The following is a 24,137-nucleotide window of genomic DNA, read 5'->3' as shown; positions in this document are numbered from 1 at the left end:
ATAATCAAATTTTATCTAATATTTTACTTTATAAAGCTTCATGTTACTTTATTGGCTTGATTAAAGATGAAAGAAAGAAGAATAAGTGGACATAAAAATAAAAATGAGCTTTTGAGATTTATGTATGATTTATGGGTCTTTCACTCAATTCTCACACATTAGAAGGAGATATAATTTCGAACGTGAAATATAAATATTGCCGACTCATACGTGATTAAATGCTAATCAACCATTGACGTTATATTTTCTACCACTTTCTTCAGCGGTGTCAATGTGATCATTAAACGGTATAGATATTGACATGACAGTCGCGTACGCTTAGACACGCGTGTCGAGCATTGTAATTGACAATGGTAAATCTATATAATCTATAGTAAAATCTATACTTGTTACTACACACGTATCTAGTCCGATTTTATTGATATTTTAAAATGACAATCAAATCAAAGCTTTAAAATAAAAATCTACCTAGTATCTGTACAATTCACTGCATAAAATCACAATAACCCATTGACCACCGAGCGGCCCGATCGGGCCGCGACACAATAGATTTTCTATTGTGTCTGTGATTCCGGGACTGAGGGAATAAAATGGAATACGTAGGTGTTCACTTGTTCATATCATTATGCATTACATTATGTTCAATTTTAATATTACCTACTTAAAATGTTAAATACTAGCAATAAAACTAAAAAATATTTCAGTTAATTTATTAATGTTGCGAATTACATTATATCTTAGCAAAACCATTTATTCAGTAGGTATACTGGGGATTTCTTATTTATTTCGTAATGTATATTTTATGGATTTTTAATCTACATTTATGAATTAATCAGATTAATTATTATGATAACTCATGGAAAAACTAAACATTTTGATGTATAATAATTATTTTTAAATTACTTACTTAATCAAAATAGATACTTATATATTTCCTAGGTGACTTAAATGAATGGCGAATGAATACTTTATAATATATTCAATAAGTGATTTGTTAAAAGCTATTGAATGAATAAATACAAATGAATATTGATGCGGTTTGCTGCTCGTGAATGTATTCCAACCGTTTCCGTTCACTACGACGAAGGTTGTTACCATAGGTTGTTATATGCTCACAATTATAATGTGATATAATAAATAGTATGTTTGATCTAAAGCTCTATGAGTATCTAGTCATATTTTCATATTTCAATGTAGCTACTGAGTTGCTCACGTTGGATGATACTAATTTGTATGACGAGATTCGACGTGACATATTTTCATACAGTAAGAATGCAGCCCCAGGTATTTACTTGAGATAGAAATACAATATATTTGTTTAAACGTAATAATACATACTCAATAAGCATTTCATTTTCCACTTGTATTTGTAATTTTTTCCAATGACCTTATTGCTAGCTCGTTAAATCTTAAAATACATATACCTATACGTTTGCGCTTTTATATAATGCTTCATTATAGTTTTATGTGTTTCAATAATAACATGATTACGACAGGTGGGCTTTCAATTCAGTAAAAACATGAACCTAATAGCCTTTTATAGATTATGAATCACTGACTCAACAAACAAGCTGTTTAAAATGTTTTTGTACGAGCACTAAAGTGATAGAGATAATTTATTTACACATTTACACACACACATAGAACTGACTATCATTACAGGAAATTGAATTGAATTGAATCAATTGAATTTGGACACGTAGATTGCGAGTAAATTACTGTCACATCAAAATCAAGTTTTCAAGTTTGTTGTCCGGGAGCAATCATTGTTTTTATAACGCAGCACTTGAAGTAAATTGTAAAGTAGATACCTATACATAAAGAACATCATTATTAAAGGATTTTTATACATATACCTAATTGAAACTACGATTATTTTATAATTACTTACTTACCTTATATTCACATGTTTTATATACCTATGTGATATGTCGCCGGCCAATTGTCGCCGTATACAAACTACCTATTTCTGTGTAGTTTTAAAAACAAGAACCTAACCTAACCCACCCCATTATCCAAACTAAAAATTTCTGATTACGAATTTTCGGCATATTACAAAATGCAGACCGTTTGTAAACGGCGAAATATTACAATTTGCCTGCGACATATACATTACAAGAATAAGTAAGCTAATTGATTATTTTTAATTTTACTCTCTAAAAGACAGCAGGAACTAAATTTCTTTTGAGACCTCACATGATACATCTTATTTTCCTATATCCCTTATATTAAGTGTATTTAATCAAAATAACATTCAACCTACGTTCTATTGGATTCACGCTTAGAATTTCGACCCTGCAGGCCATATTATAAATTATAATATAAACAGAGGTATTGTATACAAATTGTTTGTAGACCTTAGAATATGATAGGCAGACATTCCACGAACCGCAGCAACGGATGTAAATGTTGTCTAGTTTGTGAAACAAGCCTCGAAATGTAAACATTTGCCTCGGAAATGGTTTATGTGATATGCTTTACTCAAATTCGACGATTTGATTTATAGTTCTACAATATTGCATCATTTTGCCAACATTGGATTTCAATTTTTATTGAACTACTTATGATAAACATTTCGACATTTGCAGTTGCAAGTTATGTAATTTTTTGGTTTGATGTAAAAAGTTGCATAGGCACACTAAAGGACATACATATTTGTCACCATTTGTGCATTAAAATTTAAATATTTTTATCTAAGGAATAGTCTTATTTTTGACAAAGCTGTGATACAGGAATACATACATACAGGAAAGCTGATTTTGGTTGTACATATTACAATTTCTTTTTTTGTTTACAGTTGAGTGAAGAAGTGCAGAGAAAACAAAGTGAATACCAAAAGTGTCTCGAGTCTTACAAGCAGATGAGAGCCAAGTTTGAAGAAAATTATCTTAAATGTGAGTATCAATTTGGTATAACGAACAATGATTCTTATACGTATATACTTTCCCATTTCACATTCCCACTATTTCTACTAAACTACCTTAAACAACTAATGTATATATCCAATCCAAGAAGCTTATATGTATCTAATACACTGGAGATTTGACATAGACATAGACATAGACATAGACACACATTTATTTACAAACATAACACACAATAACACACACAACAACAGACAAAACACAGAACATTACAAATAAACAAAATAAAAAATAAGAAATAAAAAAAATAAAAAAAAGAAAGATAAACTAGGATGCAATTAATTAACTTAAACAAAAGAAAAAATAAAAATAAAACAATAAATAGTTGTAATTATGTGCTATGGCTGTAAAATGGTCCTGGCTCAGCATATGTCATGAGTCATTTGACTCATGACGCTGTTGATTCTGCCAGGACCCAGAAGGCAGATGGTAATAAGAGGAAACAATAAAAATAAACAAAGTAAACTAATTAAAACTAATATTATGTAATATACGTGTAGATATGATTTTTATTATATAAAGAGTCATGATGTAAAAAAGAAGAAAGTAAGTGCATACATAATATATATAAATATGAAATTATATGAATAAGAACAGGATAGATAGTAAATAAACATTAGTAAGAACAACAGGTAACATAAATAAATGAAAGCTACGTGAGAAATAAATCATAATAAAGGGGGAAGCAATAATAGGTACAAATGCTGCTTAAGAGGGAAGGGAACTCTGAAGTGATAAGAGATATTTTTTGAAGGCACGTCGGAAGCTAAATTTAGACTGCAGACATTTTATGGGAGGTGGTATATTGTTCCAGCATTTGGTAGCAGAGTATCTGAAGCTCCCACGAAATGCTGCAGTTTTGTGTGCCGGGACTGACAATTCCTTGGTTACACCCCTGACCTCATTTCTGCTTGTTTGACTTCGCCACAACAGTTTAGAATACAGATACTCGGGCGCTTTATTCTTTACTATGTCAAACATCATACAGGCCAGAAAAAGATTTTGCCGGTTCTTAATTCTCAGGTGGTTGAGAGAATTGATGAAAGGAGTAACGTGGCTGCGATGTGGTATGTTTAAGCAGAAACGAGTACAGGCATTCTGTAACCTTTGGATAAGTCGCTGAGAACGTTCCAAGAGGCAAGGACCGTATACGGCCACACAATAGTTCAGTTTGGATAAAATGATTGCCTCACAAAGTCGAATACGCAGATCGACACTGAGGAACTCTCGAATTCTATAAATTGTCTTGAGGCGGAAAAAGCAATTGCTCACTATTTCCGTAACATGCTTCTCGAAATTAAGGCCACCATCGAAAACAACTCCTAAGTTACGTGCAACAGTGACTTGCTCAAGTGGAGACGAATCAATTGTAAGGGAAGGACTGTACTTAGAAACGTAAGAAATCTGCTTTTTAGTACCAGTTATTAAAAATTTTGACTTGGATGGATTAAGGCACAAAGAATTCCGCATTGACCATTCCGAGATTCGTTGAAGGTCGTCATTAATACTCTGAATGCAGTCTTGAACACAAAAACGGTTGATAGGGAGATATAATTGCAAGTCATCTGCATATAGATGGTAATTACACTTTTTTAAACAATTTGTTATGTCCGCTGAGTACAAAATGAATAACAAAGGCCCCAAAATGGATCCCTGCGGAACTCCTCTTGTGACAGGATATAAGGCTGAAAAAACATTAGACCCATCAGATTTAGTAAGAACTACTTGTTGGTAGCGGTCATAAATATAAGAATTGAACCAGGACACAGAGTTCTCGTCAAAACCATAGTAAATTAATTTAGAAAGAAGAAGAGAAAAGTTAATGGAGTCGAATGCTCGGGAAAAATCAAGCAGGGCGATAATTGAAGCATGACCAGCATCACGGGCAGTTAGAAGATTGTCCACGACGTCAAGAAGGGCAGTGCTGGTACTACGTCGCTTTCGAAAGCCAGATTGATAGGTAGGAAAGATGTTAGAAGATTCACAGTACTTACTCACTTGAGCGTGGACAACCTTTTCGAGAATTTTGGAAATGAAAGGGAGGATACTGATAGGACGAAGATCTTTTACTGTTGAAGGATTATTTGTTTTGGGGATAGGGCGTATCAAAGCTGTTTTCCACTGAGAGGGGAAAACTGACGAAGCAAGGGATCTATTTATTATAGCTGTAATGGCACTAAGTGAATGCGGGAGCGTAAGGATTAACATATCTCTAGATATCCCATCTATTCCCTGAGCGTTAGATTTAATGTCCAAAATGACTTTACCAATGTAATAATCACTGACAGGAACAAAACTAAACCTATTTAGACCGAAACGATTACTCGTAAAGAACCTAAGATCGTTCTCCTCCACGTGGTTAGATCCCGGAACATTTAAGAAATGCTCATTAATACCATTAGCATCACATAGATGATCAGGGAGACACGAACCGGATTTGAAATTCGGAAGTACCGATCTTTTTAAATTTTTCCACAAAACTTTACTATTATTAAGGTTGGAATTAATGTCTTTGTCAAAATAAGCCTTTTTTTCTGAGAATAATGTTACATTTGCTAGCTTTTTCAACGATTTATAATCCTCAAATCTATTTTTGTCCTTAGTTTTACGGTACCGAGTGTGGGCATTGTCGCGTAACCGCATCAAATATCGAAGATTAGAGGTAAACCAGGGAGAAAACCTATCTCTTAACGTGACCGATTTAAGGGGCGCATAGGTATCAAACAAAGCTATTATATATTGATTCAACAAATTAACCATAGCCTCCACATCCGTCAGTCTCACTATTTCATTCCAGTCCATATCATTGAGCGACTCATTAAAGTCATTTACATTAATGTCTTTTAATGGTCGGAAGGTGAATTTCTTTATAGGAGGTTTATTTTTTTTAAATTTAAATTCAGAGACGATGAATGCATGGGCCCCGAGATCAGGTATGTAGTCAACCATTACACTAACAGTAGCTGTATCACTACAGACGACATCAATAAGAGACTCACTATGGGAAGTAAAATGGGTGGATTCACTAACCTGATTTTGCAGTTTTAACGAATTCAGGAAATTCTGGAAACGAAGTGTATTTCTATCATCAGGGCACAGTAAATTGATGTTAAAATCTCCAAGCAAAATGAGGTTGTCATAGGCACCAAAGGATGAGATGGATTCAGTGAGGGCATCAAGAAAAATATCAACATTAAGCCAGGGGGGTCTATAAGCTGTGCCAATGATAACTGTCTTAGAATTTACAGTAACCTTTACCCAGTATTGTTCAACTAAACTGGCAGGTGGGTTTACGCAGGTACGAGCTGTTATACCACGTTTAATGTAAAAACCAACTCCACCGCCTCTGGCGCGAATGGCTGAAGGCCTCGGTCGGTGACGAAACGTGTATCCGGGCACACAAGGGGCACGAGCTTCCTGGCCTTCCTGGAGCCAGGTCTCATTGATAGCAAGTAGGTCCGGTGAATGACGTTGAATGGCACTAAGTAACTCGTCATGCTTAGTTCCTAAGGAACCTGCATTGAATAAACCAACAGAGAAGTTATTCTTACAGCTAATCATTGATAACAATAAAATTTATAAATATTTGTAGGCATATATATGTGAGTGTAACAAATAAACACATGTATAGTGGCATTATATATATAGTAGTAAGATTTTTATATGTATTTATAATGTGTGACAGTAAGAACAAAAAAAGAATTTGAGGTGAGAAGTAAATAAATATGAAATAGTAGAAGCAGGTAAAAAGTAAAATAATAGATAAATATATCAAGCTTAAATATTGTTTTTTAGTATCATAATCAAGAAGAACTGCTAAATCGTTGTGTGTCATTTTCCTCACAATTAGATAAAATTTATAGACACAGGTCAAAGAAGTATTGTAATTATTCACCACATTACAATTGACATAACAACAGCCATAACACATACACACAACATGCAACACAAAATAATAAATAATCATAATCAGTAAACAAGCGGATTTAGTGGAAGTTAAAAGACAATTCCATACATTTATATATGTTATAATGTCATTGAAAATGCAGATCGTTGAATCATTGAATCGTATTATATCTAGTGAATAAAAATTATATTTATGAAATATACAAATAATAATCACTTCACATTTATTACAGAATGGAAACGTTGACACGTTGAATATTAAAGCAGGCGTTTTAAGTTTTACAATGCAGTATTTTAATTTTAAATAAGATAGGATGAAAATTAAATGTAATACAAGAAAAAACATAAGAATATCGGTATTAGAGAGTAGAAATATTACTTGATACGGGATTGTGAAATAAGCGTGATATATCGTCTTCAGTTCGAAATGTACAGATGTTATCATTTTCGCTTTTTCTAGCCATAACACGCCCATTTTTCGTCCACACGAAACGCCAGCGAAAGGTGGCAGCTAGCGCTCGTACTTTACCATATAACTGCCTGTTTTCTTTGGTAAGACGCTCATTAATAAATAAATACACGCATAGGGTTATGTGGTGGTAGGCCCATATCAGACGTAGTAAGACCCCGTTTGACGCGGGCTTGCTTCAAAATTTCATCCCGGATGGAACGGCGCGCGAGCTGCACGGCAATGAGACGAGGGCGGGGGGAGCGTTCATTAAGTAGATTATTACCTATGCAAGTGACCTCAGTTACCGGCGCGCGCTTCATTCCGATACGGTGCGTGCTAATTATGTCGCGCTCATCCAGGCTAATCCCAAGTTTAGAGGCAGTGGTGATTATAATGTGTCCCAGTGACTCGTTGTTGTGTTCTGGAATGCCGGATATTTCTATATGGTTAAGAAGATTGGCTTGTTGACGATCATTCAACTCAGTTTTTAAGGCTGTGACAGTAGCTTGCAAATCCGGAATACTTTGTAAGTTAGATAATTGTTTATTATTTTTGTTAAGGTCGGAACGTAGTTGAGAGTTTTCGCGTTCTAATATACGGATTTTCTCAGCGTTAATATTTATCTCACTTTTAATATCTGTGATTTGCGATTGTAAATAATCGGTCGTTTCTGTAAACTCAAGCTTAAACTTGGCCAATGCCGAGTTAAACTCACCGAGAAAATCTTGAGTAAATTTGGTGTACATAGCAGTTATTCTGGAGTCAAGTAGCTGTTCAAAACGGTCGAAAGTGATTGTACTTGCTTGAGCAGGGGTGCTGATTTCATCACACGACATGTTAAGATTGATTGATGAACTTTCAATTTCAAATTGTTTTCGTGTTGGGGTATCATCGCCTTTACGACGAGTAGCATTAGTTTTGCACGGCGGACAAATCCACGAGCGTTTTAATTCCCTTAAATTTTTATTATAATACGATGTAGGCATATTTATGCACATATGATGATACGAACCCTCGCAACGAACACATATAAGTTGGCCCTCCGTAACGGACATCGAACAGGCAGCACAGATCATCGTGATTATGACAAATCTTTACGCACTTTGTATGCACAGGGGTTTAGTTTGATTATATTCACTATTTGAAAATACTCTAATTGAAATAAATTAATTAAAAATAATATTTTAGGCTTGAGTGTTTTGAAACGATGTTAGCAGGTCGAATTTCGATCTACCTTCCCGATTTCAGTATGAACATTAACTTGTAACAAGAAAATATGACGTTGAATGACGCCTTGTTTTTTTATCCCTTTCACACCTAGGTAGTTAGTCACTAGTTAGTTATTACTAGTTAGTTATTACATATTTTCTTGTTACAAGTTAATATTCATACTGAAATCTCCAGTGTATTAGATATAAGCTTCTTGATCCAATCCAAGACCACCTTTTATGTTCTACAAGATGTTAAATTGACAACAAACAAAATGGCCCTATTTATGATAAACTCATAAGATAAAATATTCCATTGCGATTCCTTCCATTGAACTTTCAGACAGTAATTTCCACCACGCAGGTTTTATTATAAACATACCTAGCCCACGCCAGAATTACTCAACCTATTGAACTACCCATTTCTAACTAAATATTTGCGTCTATGTAAACAAATGAATAATCGATTTTATGCCATGAAGCTTATTTGAGCTTGCGAAGGAGAAATTAATTGGTATTTAGTATTGGTACCACACATTGGTACCTAGTATTAATTATTTAGGTTGCGTCAACTAAACGTACATCTATTGCAAATTAAGTTGTACCGTTCCCCAAAAGTCTACGAAAATACCGTTTTTACCTTTAAATTCTAGAAAATTCACACGATACAAGAGATATTTTAATTATTATACAATTAAATTAACAAACTCCCCTCATTGCTTAGTAAGATTTAGCAAGCCGCTCATTACATTACCTCGTGATAACAGCCACCTCTGGCGCCAGGCACAATTGCACAAACAGACATACCTACTTATCAGCTCACTTGTTTGTCGAGTACGGTGCATTTGCGTAAATATATTTTGTTCCACCGAAATTATAGAATATTGATTTAAACGTTGCATGAGCGGTAACCGCTTTCTATCACGACCCATGAGGATAAATGCATTCTGAAATAATGATGCACCAGACTGTGTGCAAATGTTTCTTTTGATTTGTATGTTTAAGTCGCAATTCAAACTTCAGTTTTACAATTATTTTATATTTCATGTCGATTAGGAAATAATCACAAAAACGCTAAAAATAATGAGTATTATTTTTTCCTCATGAAACATTCTTTGTCTTTTAGTACTTACAACTAAAACATAGTACGTCTGAACGATTCGATTGGTCGCATTTTTCATGAATATATTTTTCTATTTTCCAGGTCCCACGAGTAGAGGAGGCCGCAAACTAGACGAGACACGCGACAAGTACGGCAAAGCGTGTCGCCGCTTGCACCGCGCGCACAATGAGTACGTGCTGCTGTTGGCCGAGGCGACCGAGTGCGAGCGCGCGCTGCGGACGGCGGCATTACCTGCGCTGCTGGACCAGCAGCGGCGGCAAGGGGAGGCCACGGCCACCTCGTGGTGGGTTCTGTGCACATTGTGCTTGTAGCGACACTAACACGTGCTGCGGACGGCGGCACTGCCCGCGCTGCTGGACCAGCAGCGGCGGCAAGGGGAGGCCACGGCCACCTCGTGGTGGGTTCTGTGCACATTGTGCTTGTAGCGACACTAACACGTGCTGCGGACGGCGGCATTACCCGCGCTGCTGGACCAGCAGCGGCGGCAAGGGGAGGCCACGGCCACCTCGTGGTGGGTTCTGTGCACATTGTGCTTGTAGCGACACTAACACGTGCTGCGGACGGCGGCACTGCCCGCGCTGCTGGACCAGCAGCGGCGGCAAGGGGAGGCCACGGCCACCTCGTGGTGGGTTCTGTGCACATTGTGCTTGTAGCGACACTAACACGTGCTGCGGACGGCGGCATTACCCGCGCTGCTGGACCAGCAGCGGCGGCAAGGGGAGGCCACGGCCACCTCGTGGTGGGTTCTGTGCACATTGTGCTTGTAGCGACACTAACACGTGCTGCGGACGGCGGCACTGCCCGCGCTGCTGGACCAGCAGCGGCGGCAAGGGGAGGCCACGGCCACCTCGTGGTGGGTTCTGTGCACATTGTGCTTGTAGCGACACTAACACGTGCTGCGGACGGCGGCATTACCCGCGCTGCTGGACCAGCAGCGGCGGCAAGGGGAGGCCACGGCCACCTCGTGGTGGGTTCTGTGCACATTGTGCTTGTAGCGACACTAACACGTGCTGCGGACGGCGGCACTGCCCGCGCTGCTGGACCAGCAGCGGCGGCAAGGGGAGGCCACGGCCACCTCGTGGTGGGTTCTGTGCACATTGTGCTTGTAGCGACACTAACACGTGCTGCGGACGGCGGCATTACCCGCGCTGCTGGACCAGCAGCGGCGGCAAGGGGAGGCCACGGCCACCTCGTGGTGGGTTCTGTGCACATTGTGCTTGTAGCGACACTAACACGTGCTGCGGACGGCGGCACTGCCCGCGCTGCTGGACCAGCAGCGGCGGCAAGGGGAGGCCACGGTCACCTCGTGGTGGGTTCTGTGCACATTGTGCCCGGCGCAGATATGCCGAAGTGCAGCGCAGCGCATTTTGACGTGACAACGTCTTATAATTCGATAGAGCCGGCTGCACGCACAAAAAAACATGACTCATGCGGCGTTACCTCGCTCTGAGGCGTTCCATGTAAGGATTGAAGTGCAAGCGAGATCGCGGAACGAGCGACAAAGAAGCACAATCGTTGTCACGTTCAACTATCGTCAGTAAACCGACTTTACAGACAACCAATTTTTTTTTAATTGACAAACTATTTTCGACATTGTTTTCATCAAAATAAAATTCAAAATCAAATAACAATTTATTTTGGGGAGCATCGAAGCGTCACACGCGAAATGTAGTGCGCTGCGGACTTGCTTTTTTGAACGTTATTTTAATTAGGATAATGTCGATAATAGTTTGACAATGAAAAGTGCGCACTGCGCTTCCCCATATCGGCGCCGGCACACACACACGTGCTGCTATTGGCTGAGCGACGGACTGCGAGCGTGCGCTGCGGACGGGCACAACTATGTTTCTATTTATTTATTTATTTATTTATAAATACTTTATTGCACTTAAAGATAACAAAACAAGAAATACAAACACTTAAATATAACTTACACTAAGTACAATTGGCGGTCTTATCGCTTAGAGCGATTTCTTCCAGACAACCTTTGGTACAATAGAGGAATAAATACCAAAATACATAAATGGGTAGTGCAATAATAACTATGATAAAGGATACACATACATATTATATATATTGTGACATAAACTAAATAAGTAAAAGGGAATAGAGATTCGAAGAAAAATACCATACTAAAATAATACATAGTAATTAATAATACGTATATAATATAAATAAATTTTATGTACGGCTAATACTGAGAAAGTGAGATTTAACCATACATTTAAAACTATTTGGTGACTGAGCATTTTTGATAGAGTCTGGCAGAGCATTCCAGAGTTTAGTAGCATGTACAGTAAAAGATCCATCATAAAAATGTGTGCGATGTTGAGGCATAATTATCCTCAACATTTCGGATGAACGAACCTCACTACATTGACCTCTAAACTCAAACCTTTCCTTAAGGTATTTTGGCGTTTTAGGGTCAAATAAAATTCGATACAGTAGTTGGAGAGCATGCGCATCCCGCCGCAAGCGAATCGGCAACCAGTTGAGCTTTTTTCGGAACTCCGAAACATGATCATATTTACGGAGCCCAAATATAAACCGTATGCAGAAGTTCTGTAGGCGTTCGAGCACATTCAACTGTTCCATCGTTAAGTTTACATAGCTTACATCGGCATAGTCTAATATAGGGAGAAGGAGGGACTGAGCTAAAAGGATTTTAGTAGGCAAAGGAAGAAAGTTTCTTAATCGTCTCAGGGATCCAGCTGCTGCGTACATTTTTTTGCTCACTTCCTTGATATGAGGTCTCCACGATAAGGTTTGATCAAAAATCAAACCCAGATTTCTTACAGACTCACTATAAGGAATTATGGCACCATCAACTACAATGGGTGGCAGATTAACCCAGTTAACCCTTGCGATTAACGAAGGACTACCAATAATAATAACTTGGGTCTTAAGTGGATTAACCTGCAAGCCATAGCGGTAGCTCCATTGGACTATAGTATTCAGATCTGTATTAGTATCTTGAATAGCCTGGTGTATTTCGTCAAGAGTAAACTGTGTGTATATTTGAAGGTCGTCAGCATACATGTGGTAGAGAGACAGCAAGGTATCTGATATGGTATTAATAAAGATTGAGAACAGTAACGGGGACAGAACACCACCTTGAGGAACCCCGGCAGAGACCTCACACCAAGAAGACAAAACGTCATCGATGTGTATTCGCTGCCGTCGTCCATTCAGGTAGCTCTGAAACCAATCAATTACCGGTGCGGATATATTTAGTGAACACAGTAAGCTGAGGAGAATGTCGTGGTCTACAGTGTTGAAAGCATTACTGAAGTCTAACAAGGTCAGTACTGTAAGCCTTTTATTGTCCATGCCCATTCGAATATCATCGGTTATTTTAGCTAATGCAGTGGCCGTACTATGACCTGGACGGAAGCCGGATTGGTAAGGATTATGGAGATTATGTGAATTTAAAAACAGTTGCAATTGATGATGTATCAACTTTTCCAGAACTTTAGAAAGGAATGGAAGGATGGAGATGGGTCTAAAGTCGGAAAAAGAGGATGGGTTATTTCTTTTGGGGATCGGTATGAGGTGGGAATCTTTCCACACCTGTGGAAATGAGCTATTGGATATGGAATAATTCAGAATATGGGTAATAACAGGTGTAACAATGTCTAGGATAGGTAAGATCATAGTACGTCCAATGCAGTCGCCACCAACAGCACTCGACGAGATGGACAATATGTTCCTTTTGACATCACACTCGGTAAATTGTTTGAAGCTAAAAGGAGGAATATTGGGAACTGGTAATTTGGAAATGTAATCTAATGTGTTATGTTTTAATTGAGTATCGAAAGAAGGCGAAGAATTAGAAAAATGTAAGTTAAGTTGTTCTATGTTTATATTAGATGGAATTGAATTATTTCGTTGTTTGCCAATACCTAACGTTCTAAGGAATTTCCAAATGACAGTAGGATCACTGTTTTCAACAGAAGAGTGAATATACCGTCGCTGTGCATCTCTACAACATGTATTGCATCTATTTCTTATCGCATTGTATTTTTCTCGACTTGCATCACATTTAAGTGCTCTATGCCTCGCCTTGGCGCGAGCTTTTTTATTCAACAAAATTTTGAGATCTTCAGTCAACCATGGCGCAGGTAATTGTTTTATTTTAACTGATCTAAGCGGTGCATGCAAGTCATAAAGCTTTATTAACGCGGAGTTAAAGAACTCAACTTTTTCATCGATGCTAAGAGACAGAAATATCGGAGACCAATCAATACAGCGAGCATCTTCCTTTAGTTTTGAATCATCCATACCGTTGAAATTGCGTCTTAATAATACTCTAGGTTTATGTTTAGGTGGCCGTATTCTATATGACAGAAGCAAGAGGTCATGGTGTGAAAAGGCATCAGCTGGATACTGGCCGTATTTCGAAACTAAATTGGGAGAAGAAACTATAATTAGGTCTAGGAGAGATGGGATGCAATTAGGGACACAATGCGTGGCGTTGAGAGGAAGAAGATGTAAGTTATGTGACTCAACGATGGAAACCAATTTTTGCGACCGGCTGTCTTTTTTTAAGAGACATGTATTAAAGTCTCCCATTAAAATACAGTGGTCATAGATTGGTATTAAATTATCACATATTGAGTCAAACGAAGGAAAATAATCTATTAGAAGAGAGGGGCTGTAAAAGACTGCTAGGAGAATTTTGGTAAAGGAAAGGACGACTTCAATAATGAGGTGCTCGGCTGCATCTGTAGGTGGGGGCTGGGGTGATGTACTAATAATTTTAAAGGGTATATGTGATCGGAGATATATCGCTACCCCACCACCACTTCTACCAATTCGGTCATTACGAATGAGCCGGAAGCCTGGTAAGGAATAAGAGGAAGAAGGTAAACAAGGCTTCAACCACGATTCAGAAATTAATATTGCATGAAGGCTTGTAGACTGAAACGATGCAAGCATGTCAACATAATGCGCTGGAACGCTTTGAGCGTTTATATGGACCAAATTAAATGTTTTACTATCGCCTTGAAACGCATCATTGATGGTGTCGCTTAAACTGGGTGACGTTGTACTACGATAACTACTATCACTGCCAGACTCATCAATAGAATGAAAAGATAAATAGCTGTTTTCTGATGTATCGCTTGAAGGTGATATCATTTAAACATATACAATATACAAGTGAATAAATAATAATAGGTAGTTACTATACGTATACTACTAAATTAAACTAATATTATCCACAAAAATATATAAATAATAATAGTTAAATATACTAAACAGTTACTATTTACCAACCAGCGTCTAAAATAAAATTGCACTAAAAGACAAGTAGCCTGGCCGAAGATACAAATGAAAAACACAAGTTGACACTTGACATTGAAACGTTGACATATGACACTTGACAGTTCGACAACGACAAGTGTATTTTTAAACAATAATAATTAATATTAAATACGGTAATATAAATATCTTATTACACGTTCTACCGCCGGCTTATATAAAAAATAAAAAGAAATAGCTGAGCAAAATTAGCCTAAGTTAACTAGTAGTAATACTATGAAATACATAATTCGGACTTCAGAGTACAGGGACAGTAAAGCAAAGAACAATTATTACAAGATATTGTTTAGAAGGGACATAATAAAGTTGAAAGTTACTTCACTTTTTGAAGTCTTTTAGACCTAGCAGCTGGAATTGCCTTAGCATCTCTCTGTGTATCACGACCACTTACTGTTTGCTCACGAGGATTAACTGGTGCAGCGGCAGATGAAGGAATGGCATCCAAGTCAGAAATACAAGCAATGCGGTGTTTTGTTCCATCTTGAGCTGCAATAAATATGAAGCCGTCCCGGGTCCAGCAATGAGGGATACCGAAACGATCCCTTGCAGCCATAAATGCTTCGTGGCGACTTTTAGTCAAGAACTCCGAAATCGTTATTCCACTGCTCTTCAAATGCGTCTTGGCAAACCAGACTACATCTCGAATCTGGCTATCATGAAATTTAACTACAATAGGTCTAGGTTTAACACCAGCGACATGACCTAAGCGATTGCAGCGATTGATAGCACCTTTATTGATAGTGGAAATGTTAAGTTTTTGCAATACAATGTCTGTGACAATTGAACTTAAATCTTCTTTATCAGTTTCCTTCACACCATGAAACAATAAAATCTTTCTACGCGAACGCATCTCCTGTTGGTCAATAAGTTTTGCTAACATGTTGATTTGAGATTGAAGGCACTGAAGCGAAGTAATCACAAAGTTGCGAAAGGTTTCAAAGTCCGCCGCAAGCCTGGAAGTAGGACTACTAGTGGCAGGAGGATTTTGGTTATTTGTTAAGTCCCTCTGGAAATCTTCCATCCTTGTATTAAAATTATTAGTCATATCTTCCATACATTTCTTGATAGACTCCATAATTTAGTGACTGTGCAAGTTTTGACAGTTTAGTGCAAAAAGAGACAGGAATTTTTGTGAGGACACTGGTAGGTAAAATCACTGTTTAATGCATATGGTTTTTGTATCAAAATTACTGAATCAATTAATTTTCGTAAATTTAATTTGTAAGAGCAGAGAAAAACACGCCTTCTTTATTTTGCTCCTACCCACGAAAAAAAAAAAAAAAAAAAAAAAAAAAAAAAAAAAAAAAATATTTATTTATTTATTTATAATCTTTATTGCATAAAAAACATAAATACAAATTTCACACACACAGACAGGACATTTGATGCAAAGGGCGGCTTTATTGCTTCAAGCAATTTCTATTAGTATTTATGGTGATAATAGGTGGAAGGAATTGTAACTGAAAGCACGGAGGAACGTTATGACCCGTAAAATAATTGATGGAATATGAAAATAATTTTAAACTCGTAATCTTTTAATTGCTTGTATGTATAAAATTTGGAAAAAAATATTAACGCATTTTAGTACTTTGTATCATGATTTTCTATAATCATTTACTCTATGTTATAGGAAAGGGGTCCTTTTGGAGGTTGTTCAGAGATCAGACTTCAGCACAGACAAATTTAAGGAGATTCAAAGCAAAACTGAAACTACAGTTCAAAATCTTAGGCCACAAGAAGAATACAAAGAGTTTATGGATAAATATAAGTAAGGAACACAATTCTATATTCCCATTTAAATATAATTGAAGATATTCGGTATAATGTAAATAAAAGTGTTTTTGTATTTTAAAAATATATCTTATCTGTTGTTATTTCGCTTTCTGGTTTTAGTCATTACCTAATTCTAACTAATTTACATAAGACCCTCATCTGACGAACAAATATAATATGTATTTGTGTACAATTTATAACCATCATAAAGTTAATACCTTATACTTATGTTAATTCAAGATTTAACTGATTTTATTAAAAAAAGAGAGCGTGTGTGCCGAGCATACGTGTCAGAAGTGAAATCTCTTTGGCATTGAAAGATACCAAATTCGTCGCCTTTCTCCATGACGTGACGGTATTTCCATGGAATTTTATTCTCAACTCGCCTAAAGAAGTTGCACTACAAAAAAAATGTACTAGTGTACACACGTAAGAAGTGAAACTTCTTTATGACCTTATTTTTCAAAAAATAATTTACTATATGCAATTTTACAGAAATACGTCGAATAAAGATGGCGCGTAACGGATAAAATGTCACGCGTAACGATAAAATTACACTAAATTTTTTTCTAACCCCGATAAAGAAGTTTTACTTCAAAAACACTTTCAACAACCATATTTTCTTTCAGATCACCGCCCTCCACTCCAGTGATATTCGCATTCGACGAGAGTCTAGTAGAAGACACAAGTGGGAAGCTGCAACCGAACCAGTTAACAGTTGATAACTTAACAGTAGAATGGTTGAAGGAAAAGCTCACAGAATTGGAGTCAGTTCTGGCAGATAATAGGGAAAAACAGACAGCTCTACAGGGTCCTGAGATCATTGGAAATGGTGTTTGTAAGAACAATAATAGCATGACTAATGGAGTTAACGGGATTGATAGGTAATTGTTTATGTTATTTTACGTTTTATTAGTTATATTTCCATGGTGAAATATAGAAATAAATCATGGTTTGGAAAAATAGTATGAAAATCAAAAATAAATCCTTATAGGATTAGATCAGTGAAAGTTCTTATGTTCACTAAAATGTATATATTTTGATATTTTACAACTGTTTTCAAATTAGACTTATGTTCGTAGGATTTATAATTTTCTATAATTTATTTGTCTGTTTTCTGCAATGCTGTGATGTATTGCTAATAGAAGCTTATGAAAAACATTATCAATTGATTTTTTTTTTCTTATTCAGTACTTATTGAAATAGAAACCTTTTTTATTCTTTCTTTAAATGTCAATGAAATTCTTAATTTTCATACTTTCCCCAGGCATTCTCCACCGCCCATACCAGTAACAACATCAGAACCAATCAAGCTACTAGAGCTCCGGATAGCTGAACGGAAATGCGCCAAACAGGCTGAGATGATCCGTTCAGCACTTGCTGAACTCGGCTGTGAAGAGGCTCCCAGCGGCTGTCCAGATCTCTCCGCTGAGACTGTAGGGGTGGACAGTCTGGATGGATCCACTGTGGATCATCAGGTAACTTACTATTTGGTGATAGTAAAAATATTTTGAAGTGAAAACTTCTTTAGCAGCGTTGAGCATTTTTTCTGTAATGGGTATAAAATCTTAAACTCGCGTCAGGACACCTGACCTGATCGAAAAAGCGTAAGACGGATGGATATCAAACATGCTCAACGTTAATAATCAAGTTTTCACTTCTGCCGGCACTCCCGGAGTGCAACCCGTCTTTTTTTTATTTTTAACTATTCTCACAATCGCATATTTAAAGGTTGTCAAAAACTATCCGGTGGTATAAAACATCATTCAAATTGTGATCTTATTACGTGACAATAATGTTCAAAGTCAGTTGAATACATTTAATGAGTACACGCTCATTAAAATACTATAATTTTTTGAGTGTGAATGTGTCCAGTTGTTTACAGTACGAGAGTGAGTTATAATATTATTATCAAGAGTTTTGAAACTGTGATTTTTATTTAAATGCAGCAAGGACAAATGGGTTTCTAGAAATTGCATAGTGGCAACTAGGCTTTGGTTATCGTATCAAGATTTATTGCTTCGGGTATGGTTAAATTTCTTCTGCATTTATTATTTACTTTTCGCGAGGAAATTTAATATTTCACAAGTTCGCTTGTACGTCATTTCAATACATTTATCGTAAGAAGAACGTAACAATATGTAACAAAAATTAACCATCAATATTTTACTGAATGTTTTACCTATTTAATTCATTGTTAAAATTCTTAAAAATATAGAGTAATGGAGAAAAATTGTTTGCCAAAAAAGTCACATGTTTGGAAATGATAGTCCAATTTGAAAAACCTGTTCATGTTGATTCATATATTCTTTTTAAATATTTTTGATATTTAGATAACATAAATGATTCGCTTCACTGGCTATGGTATTGGGTCCTATACTCAGAATCAAATTTATAAATTCAGTGTTTACAGAATAGCTTGAAAGTTCTTATATTGAACATATATATTTTACTAGCGGCCCGCCCCGGCTTCACCCGTGGTACCTACATGTTTAAACTATCCTATCTCTCAAGTTGGATCGAACTGCACATGGTGTGCGAATTTTATTATAATCGGTTAAGTGGTTTAGGAGTCCATTGAGGACAAACATTGTGACACGAGATTTATATATATGTATTAAGATTACGTCAACATATATGCTAGTGTAACTAGTGTGACCGAACCATCAGGACCGCTCGTCGATCGCGTCTAAAGCGTCCCTAGACGCGCTGCGGCTGCACCTCCACTCCATAGTCCCCCCGAAGCCGTTCCTCCGGCTCTTCACCCGGCCCTTCCGCCGCAAGTCTGCACCCTCCAGCCCAGCCCTACCGCCCAAAACGTACAGGAGCAGTAGCGAAGGCCCCGACCCGGTAAAGCTTGTGCGCACGCTCCGGAACAAACGGATCGTGTTAGCCGTCCGGAGCAAACGGACCGTGCTCAAGGCCGTCCGGAAGAGATGCGTGCGGTGTGACGTTAGACGTGTGTGTAGATGTCGCTTGGTGAGTGCGGAGGGGTGACGCGTTTGTGGGCTTTTTGGATAGTTTAAGGAATTTTTAGCTGCTTGAGGGTTGTGTCGGTTAAATTGAAGTTTCAATGTTTACTCTATTGTTTCTGTATTTTTTTTAAATACTTAAAACTTTATTTTAGTTTAAGTTACTTACTTAATTACATGTTTTATTATATTAATTGAATTTATAATAGCATTGGTTAAATTTTTGTCATTAATTTTGAATAGTTAGAATATAAAATCTGATCGTAGTATCCTATTATCTTGTACTAGTTTCGCGGCCCACAAACAGCGTCACTACCGGCGTAACAGACGCATGGCATGACACGCATGCTAAAAAGTTTAATCACGTTGAGGTTGCGAAAGATCGCGGTATATTTAGCCGCCGCGCATCCTGGCACGCGCGAACTTCGCACCGGAATACGCTTTACATATAAAATTAAAATAGCACCGGTTCGTTCACAACACAATTTCAAAATCAAGGTGATGCTCGAGTCGTTCCAGAAATGATCTGTTTACGCGACGTTTCGGAGTTTTGCGTCGAGCTCGTAATGATTCCCGTGAAGTGATAATAAAATTGGAGCGTTTATGAGGCCGTTAATATTAATATGGATCCGTTCGCGATGTACATAACTAACGGTGACTTGCCGCCGGTGGTGATACCGCGCAGGAAGAAACGCTTGAAGCAATTACAGCTGGAGCTGGAGAAGGAACTGGAAACGGAACTTGTATGTTGCGACGTTTGTTTTGCAGCTTTTGTGGTATTGATTACCGTCTAACGTGTGATTTGTGCATGACTAATGAGACGTTGTTTTGATGTGTGATCAATAAAAATGTAATTTTTTGTGTGTTTTCTGTATTCATTTTAAATTTTAATGTAACGGTATTGCTGCCTTTTATATAATGTTTTTATAGGTGTATTTTATGAAACATTCAAAACAGCCAATAATTTTCCGTATGGAAGGCATTAAAATTTCAAATGAACGTATAGTCGTGCTGCCACGTGTCGCTCATAACTGTGCTCATAACAGCTGATATCGTTTTATGGAATGATCACGTCTATCGATGACGCTTATAAAAAATAGTGTCTTTATTTATCACAAATAATGACGACGGTCACAAGCAAGAAATGACTGAACATTGCTTAAAATAACCGAAACAAGCAAGCGATTTTTATATTGCATTTATAAATTCACCTTTCACCCACGCGCCTCTATGGTCCTGATGAATAACTATGCTTATCTCGCTCTTGCCCGTGTTCGCAGGTGAGTGCGAGCGAGACGGAGCGCTCGCTGGTGGACCAGGAGTGGTTCCACGGGGTGCTGCCGCGGGAGGAGGTGGTGCGGCTGCTCAGGAGCGATGGGGACTATCTAGTGCGGGAGACCACGAGGAATCACGCGAGACAACTGGTGCTGTCTGTTTGTTGGGGACAGCACAAGCATTTCATTGTCCAGACTACGCCAGAGGTGAGATTTTTTTTAAAATTTTTGATTTAAGTATAAAATTGTTTTAAAATTATATAATATGGTTTTAGCATACAGATAAAATGTTAAAGCATCTCCAGTAGTGTTACATTTTAATGTTTTGCTATTTTGAACAAAAGATGGCGTTATGCGAAATGTTAGAGTATACAAATTTAGGTTAACTACACCATTTGTAACTCAAGGCCGTTTCGACAATTTTACGATCTAAGATTGATGGATTTGTCTCCATCTTGATTAGCAGAATAACTATTAAAACAGAAATAAAATCACGTTTAAGACAGATGGAAGTTGACCTATTTTTTTATGATAGACAGGTATAAGGATTTTTTTATTAATTCAGAACAGTTTTGCTCATAACTACTCCGTCGCTTTCTCTGTCCATATGTATGCTTGAATCTTTAAAACTACGCACGCAACGGATTTTGATGCGGTTTTTTTAATATATGTATAAGATAGAGAGATATAGATAGAGTGAAGAGAAAGTTTATATGTATAATTTATTAAATTTAAGACACAGTGGGCGAAGCCGCGGATGGAAAGCTAGTACCTATATAATAAGCTTAAGTAATCTAATCATTGACTGCACAGGCTGCCCTCAACCACATATTTTGCAGGTCTTCTATCTCTTTTCATCACTTATTATGAATCATATCTGTTTAGAAACAAATAAGAAAGCGAGGAATGCGGGAAAAGCTATTTGTGCCTAAACGTTGCGTACCGGGGACTGTACACGTACTGACTAACACTATACACCAGGGCCACTACCGCTTCGAGGGTGCGGCGTTTCCCTCAGTCGCCGAGCTGGTGGCGTGGCAGAGGGCCAGCGGGGTGCCCGTGACCGCACGCTCCGGAGCCCTGCTGCGGCGGGCCGTGCCTCGGGAGACCTGGGAACTTAATAATGACCACGTGCAATTGTTGGATAAGATTGGCCGGGTGAGTTATGGGTGTGATAGGAATATGTAATAAGGGCCACTAGCACTTCTGAGCTGGTGGAGGAGGATTATATTGCACACCGAGGATTATATAACACACCGGAATGTTAAAAAAAGTCAACAGTTTTTTAAATAAGTAAAATGCTTCACCTCAGAATTTCTTAGTCAAGAAAACTTAAAAAAAAAAAATTCTAAAACTAGAAAAAATTGGCTGAAATACATGGGATATATTCTGATCGCCCACGATATGAGGAATCTAAAAAAATATTGTCGTCAAGGTTTGGGCCATCCTGTATATACTTTGGTAAATGATATAGGATTATAATTTATAACAATACAATATGTCCATCCAGGGAAACTTCGGCGACGTGTACAAAGCGCGTCTCATCACCACAGGCCAGGAGGTGGCGGTGAAGACCTGCCGAGTGGCACTACCAGAGGAACAGAAACGCACCTTCTTGCAAGAAGGTCGTATTCTCAAGCAGTACCAACATCCGAACATTGTGCGGCTTATTGGGATAGCGGTGCAGAAACAGCCGATCATGATCGTTATGGAACTTGTGTCAGGTAAGGATTTTGTTCGTGTTTGGAGATTAGGTACCTAAATATGTATTACGTATCATTAATATGGTTTTTTTTATTACCGCCTGCTCTCTACAATTAAAAATATCACAAATAATATTGTTTTTTAATAAGCGCTTGCTCTCTACAGTGAAATTTGTAGATGTCACTTCAGAAACTAGTTAGTAGTAGAACTGTTATATTAAGAGTACATGGCCCAATTCATTGTTTGCATTGTTGATGTCTAGTTAATCAATGGGTTCAATATATACTTTCTCACTTTTTATCGTTTATTTTTTTAAACAATTTATCATTCCTACAATACACAAAATATTTTACCATAACCGGTTTTTGCTTATAATACTCCACTTTCAGTACCTTTCCACACATACATAAAACTTTTGACATGACGACGCGGTTGGCGCAGTGGTAAAGTAACTGCCTACTGAGCCGACGGTCCCGGGTTCGATCCCCGGTCAGGGCAAATATTTGTGTGATGAACTCAATTATTTGTTCTTGGGTCTGGGTGTTATTATCTATATATGTATTTATTAAATATTATATTATATTTATCGTCGCCTAGTACCCACAACACAAGCCCTTACTATGGGACTAGATTGATTTGTGTAATAATGTCCTATAATATTTATTTATTTATTTATTTAATCATTCCTACAATACACAAAGCATCTTACCATAACCGGTTTTAGCTTATAATACTCCACTTTCCACACATACATAAAACTTCTAACTACCCTCAGGTGGTTCCCTCCTCACGTTCCTACGAACCCGAGCTCAGTCGCTCAGCAGCCGTTCCCTACTGTGCATGTGTCGTGACGCAGCAGCCGGTATGCGATACCTTGAGTCCAAGAGCTGCATACACAGAGACCTGGCTGCTAGGAACTGTTTGGTTGGAGATGACAATATCGTGAAGATTTCTGACTTCGGCATGTCTAGAGAGGAGGAGGAGTATATCGTGTCGGGAGGCATGAAGCAAATACCGATAAAGTGGACCGCGCCAGAAGCTCTGAATTTTGGTAAGTACCCATATAATAATTACTAGATATCCGCCCGTAGCTTCGCCCGCGTTTTCAAAGGAAAACCCGCATAGTTCCCGTTCCCGTGGGATTTCCGGGATAAAACCTATCCTATGTGTTATTCTGATGTATAAGCTATATTGTGGTAAAGTTTCATTCAAATCCATTCAGTAGTTTTTACGTGAAAGAGTAACAAACACTTACAAACTTTCGCCTTTATAATACATAGTAGTAGGATATGGTAGGCGAAGAACTTGACGTAACTTACATCGAGTCTAACCGCGGCTGTACACACTCGTCGAGAACCTCTGCCGAAAAGACTCTCGTCGAGAGCATGCCTATACACACTCGTTCTAACATTTGAACTGAAGACTTACACGAGAATGGACGTAGAAATAGCTGCTGCTATTTGTATTTGTGCCGTGAGCT

General features: G+C 37.8%; 1 protein-coding gene across 2 annotated transcripts in view; it reads left to right on the top strand.

Moving 5' to 3' along the window:
* The window catches only part of FER (tyrosine-protein kinase Fer), a 45,936-nt gene that overhangs the window by 19,756 nt on the left and 2,043 nt on the right, over positions 1-24,137 (top strand). The window contains exons 3-12 of one of the 2 annotated variants that reach the window (XM_089694967.1): positions 2,798-2,894; positions 9,694-9,895; positions 16,565-16,702; positions 17,337-17,591; positions 17,975-18,185; positions 19,378-19,678; positions 20,940-21,160; positions 21,935-22,111; positions 22,464-22,677; positions 23,433-23,708. In XM_089694967.1, the coding sequence (XP_089551093.1) occupies positions 2,798-2,894; positions 9,694-9,895; positions 16,565-16,702; positions 17,337-17,591; positions 17,975-18,185; positions 19,378-19,678; positions 20,940-21,160; positions 21,935-22,111; positions 22,464-22,677; positions 23,433-23,708 (2,092 nt within the window). The remainder of the gene's footprint in view (positions 1-2,797; positions 2,895-9,693; positions 9,896-16,564; positions 16,703-17,336; positions 17,592-17,974; positions 18,186-19,377; positions 19,679-20,939; positions 21,161-21,934; positions 22,112-22,463; positions 22,678-23,432; positions 23,709-24,137) is intronic. The other variant, XM_089694966.1, reaches the window with a different exon arrangement.

The sequence above is a fragment of the Colias philodice genome, chromosome 5, assembly GCF_061535455.1.
Source record: "Colias philodice isolate Cphi_HAF_F1 chromosome 5, ilColPhil1 Martin Lab GWU primary, whole genome shotgun sequence".
NCBI lineage: Eukaryota > Metazoa > Arthropoda > Insecta > Lepidoptera > Pieridae > Colias > Colias philodice.
This window is presented reverse-complemented; position numbering and strand designations above follow the sequence as displayed.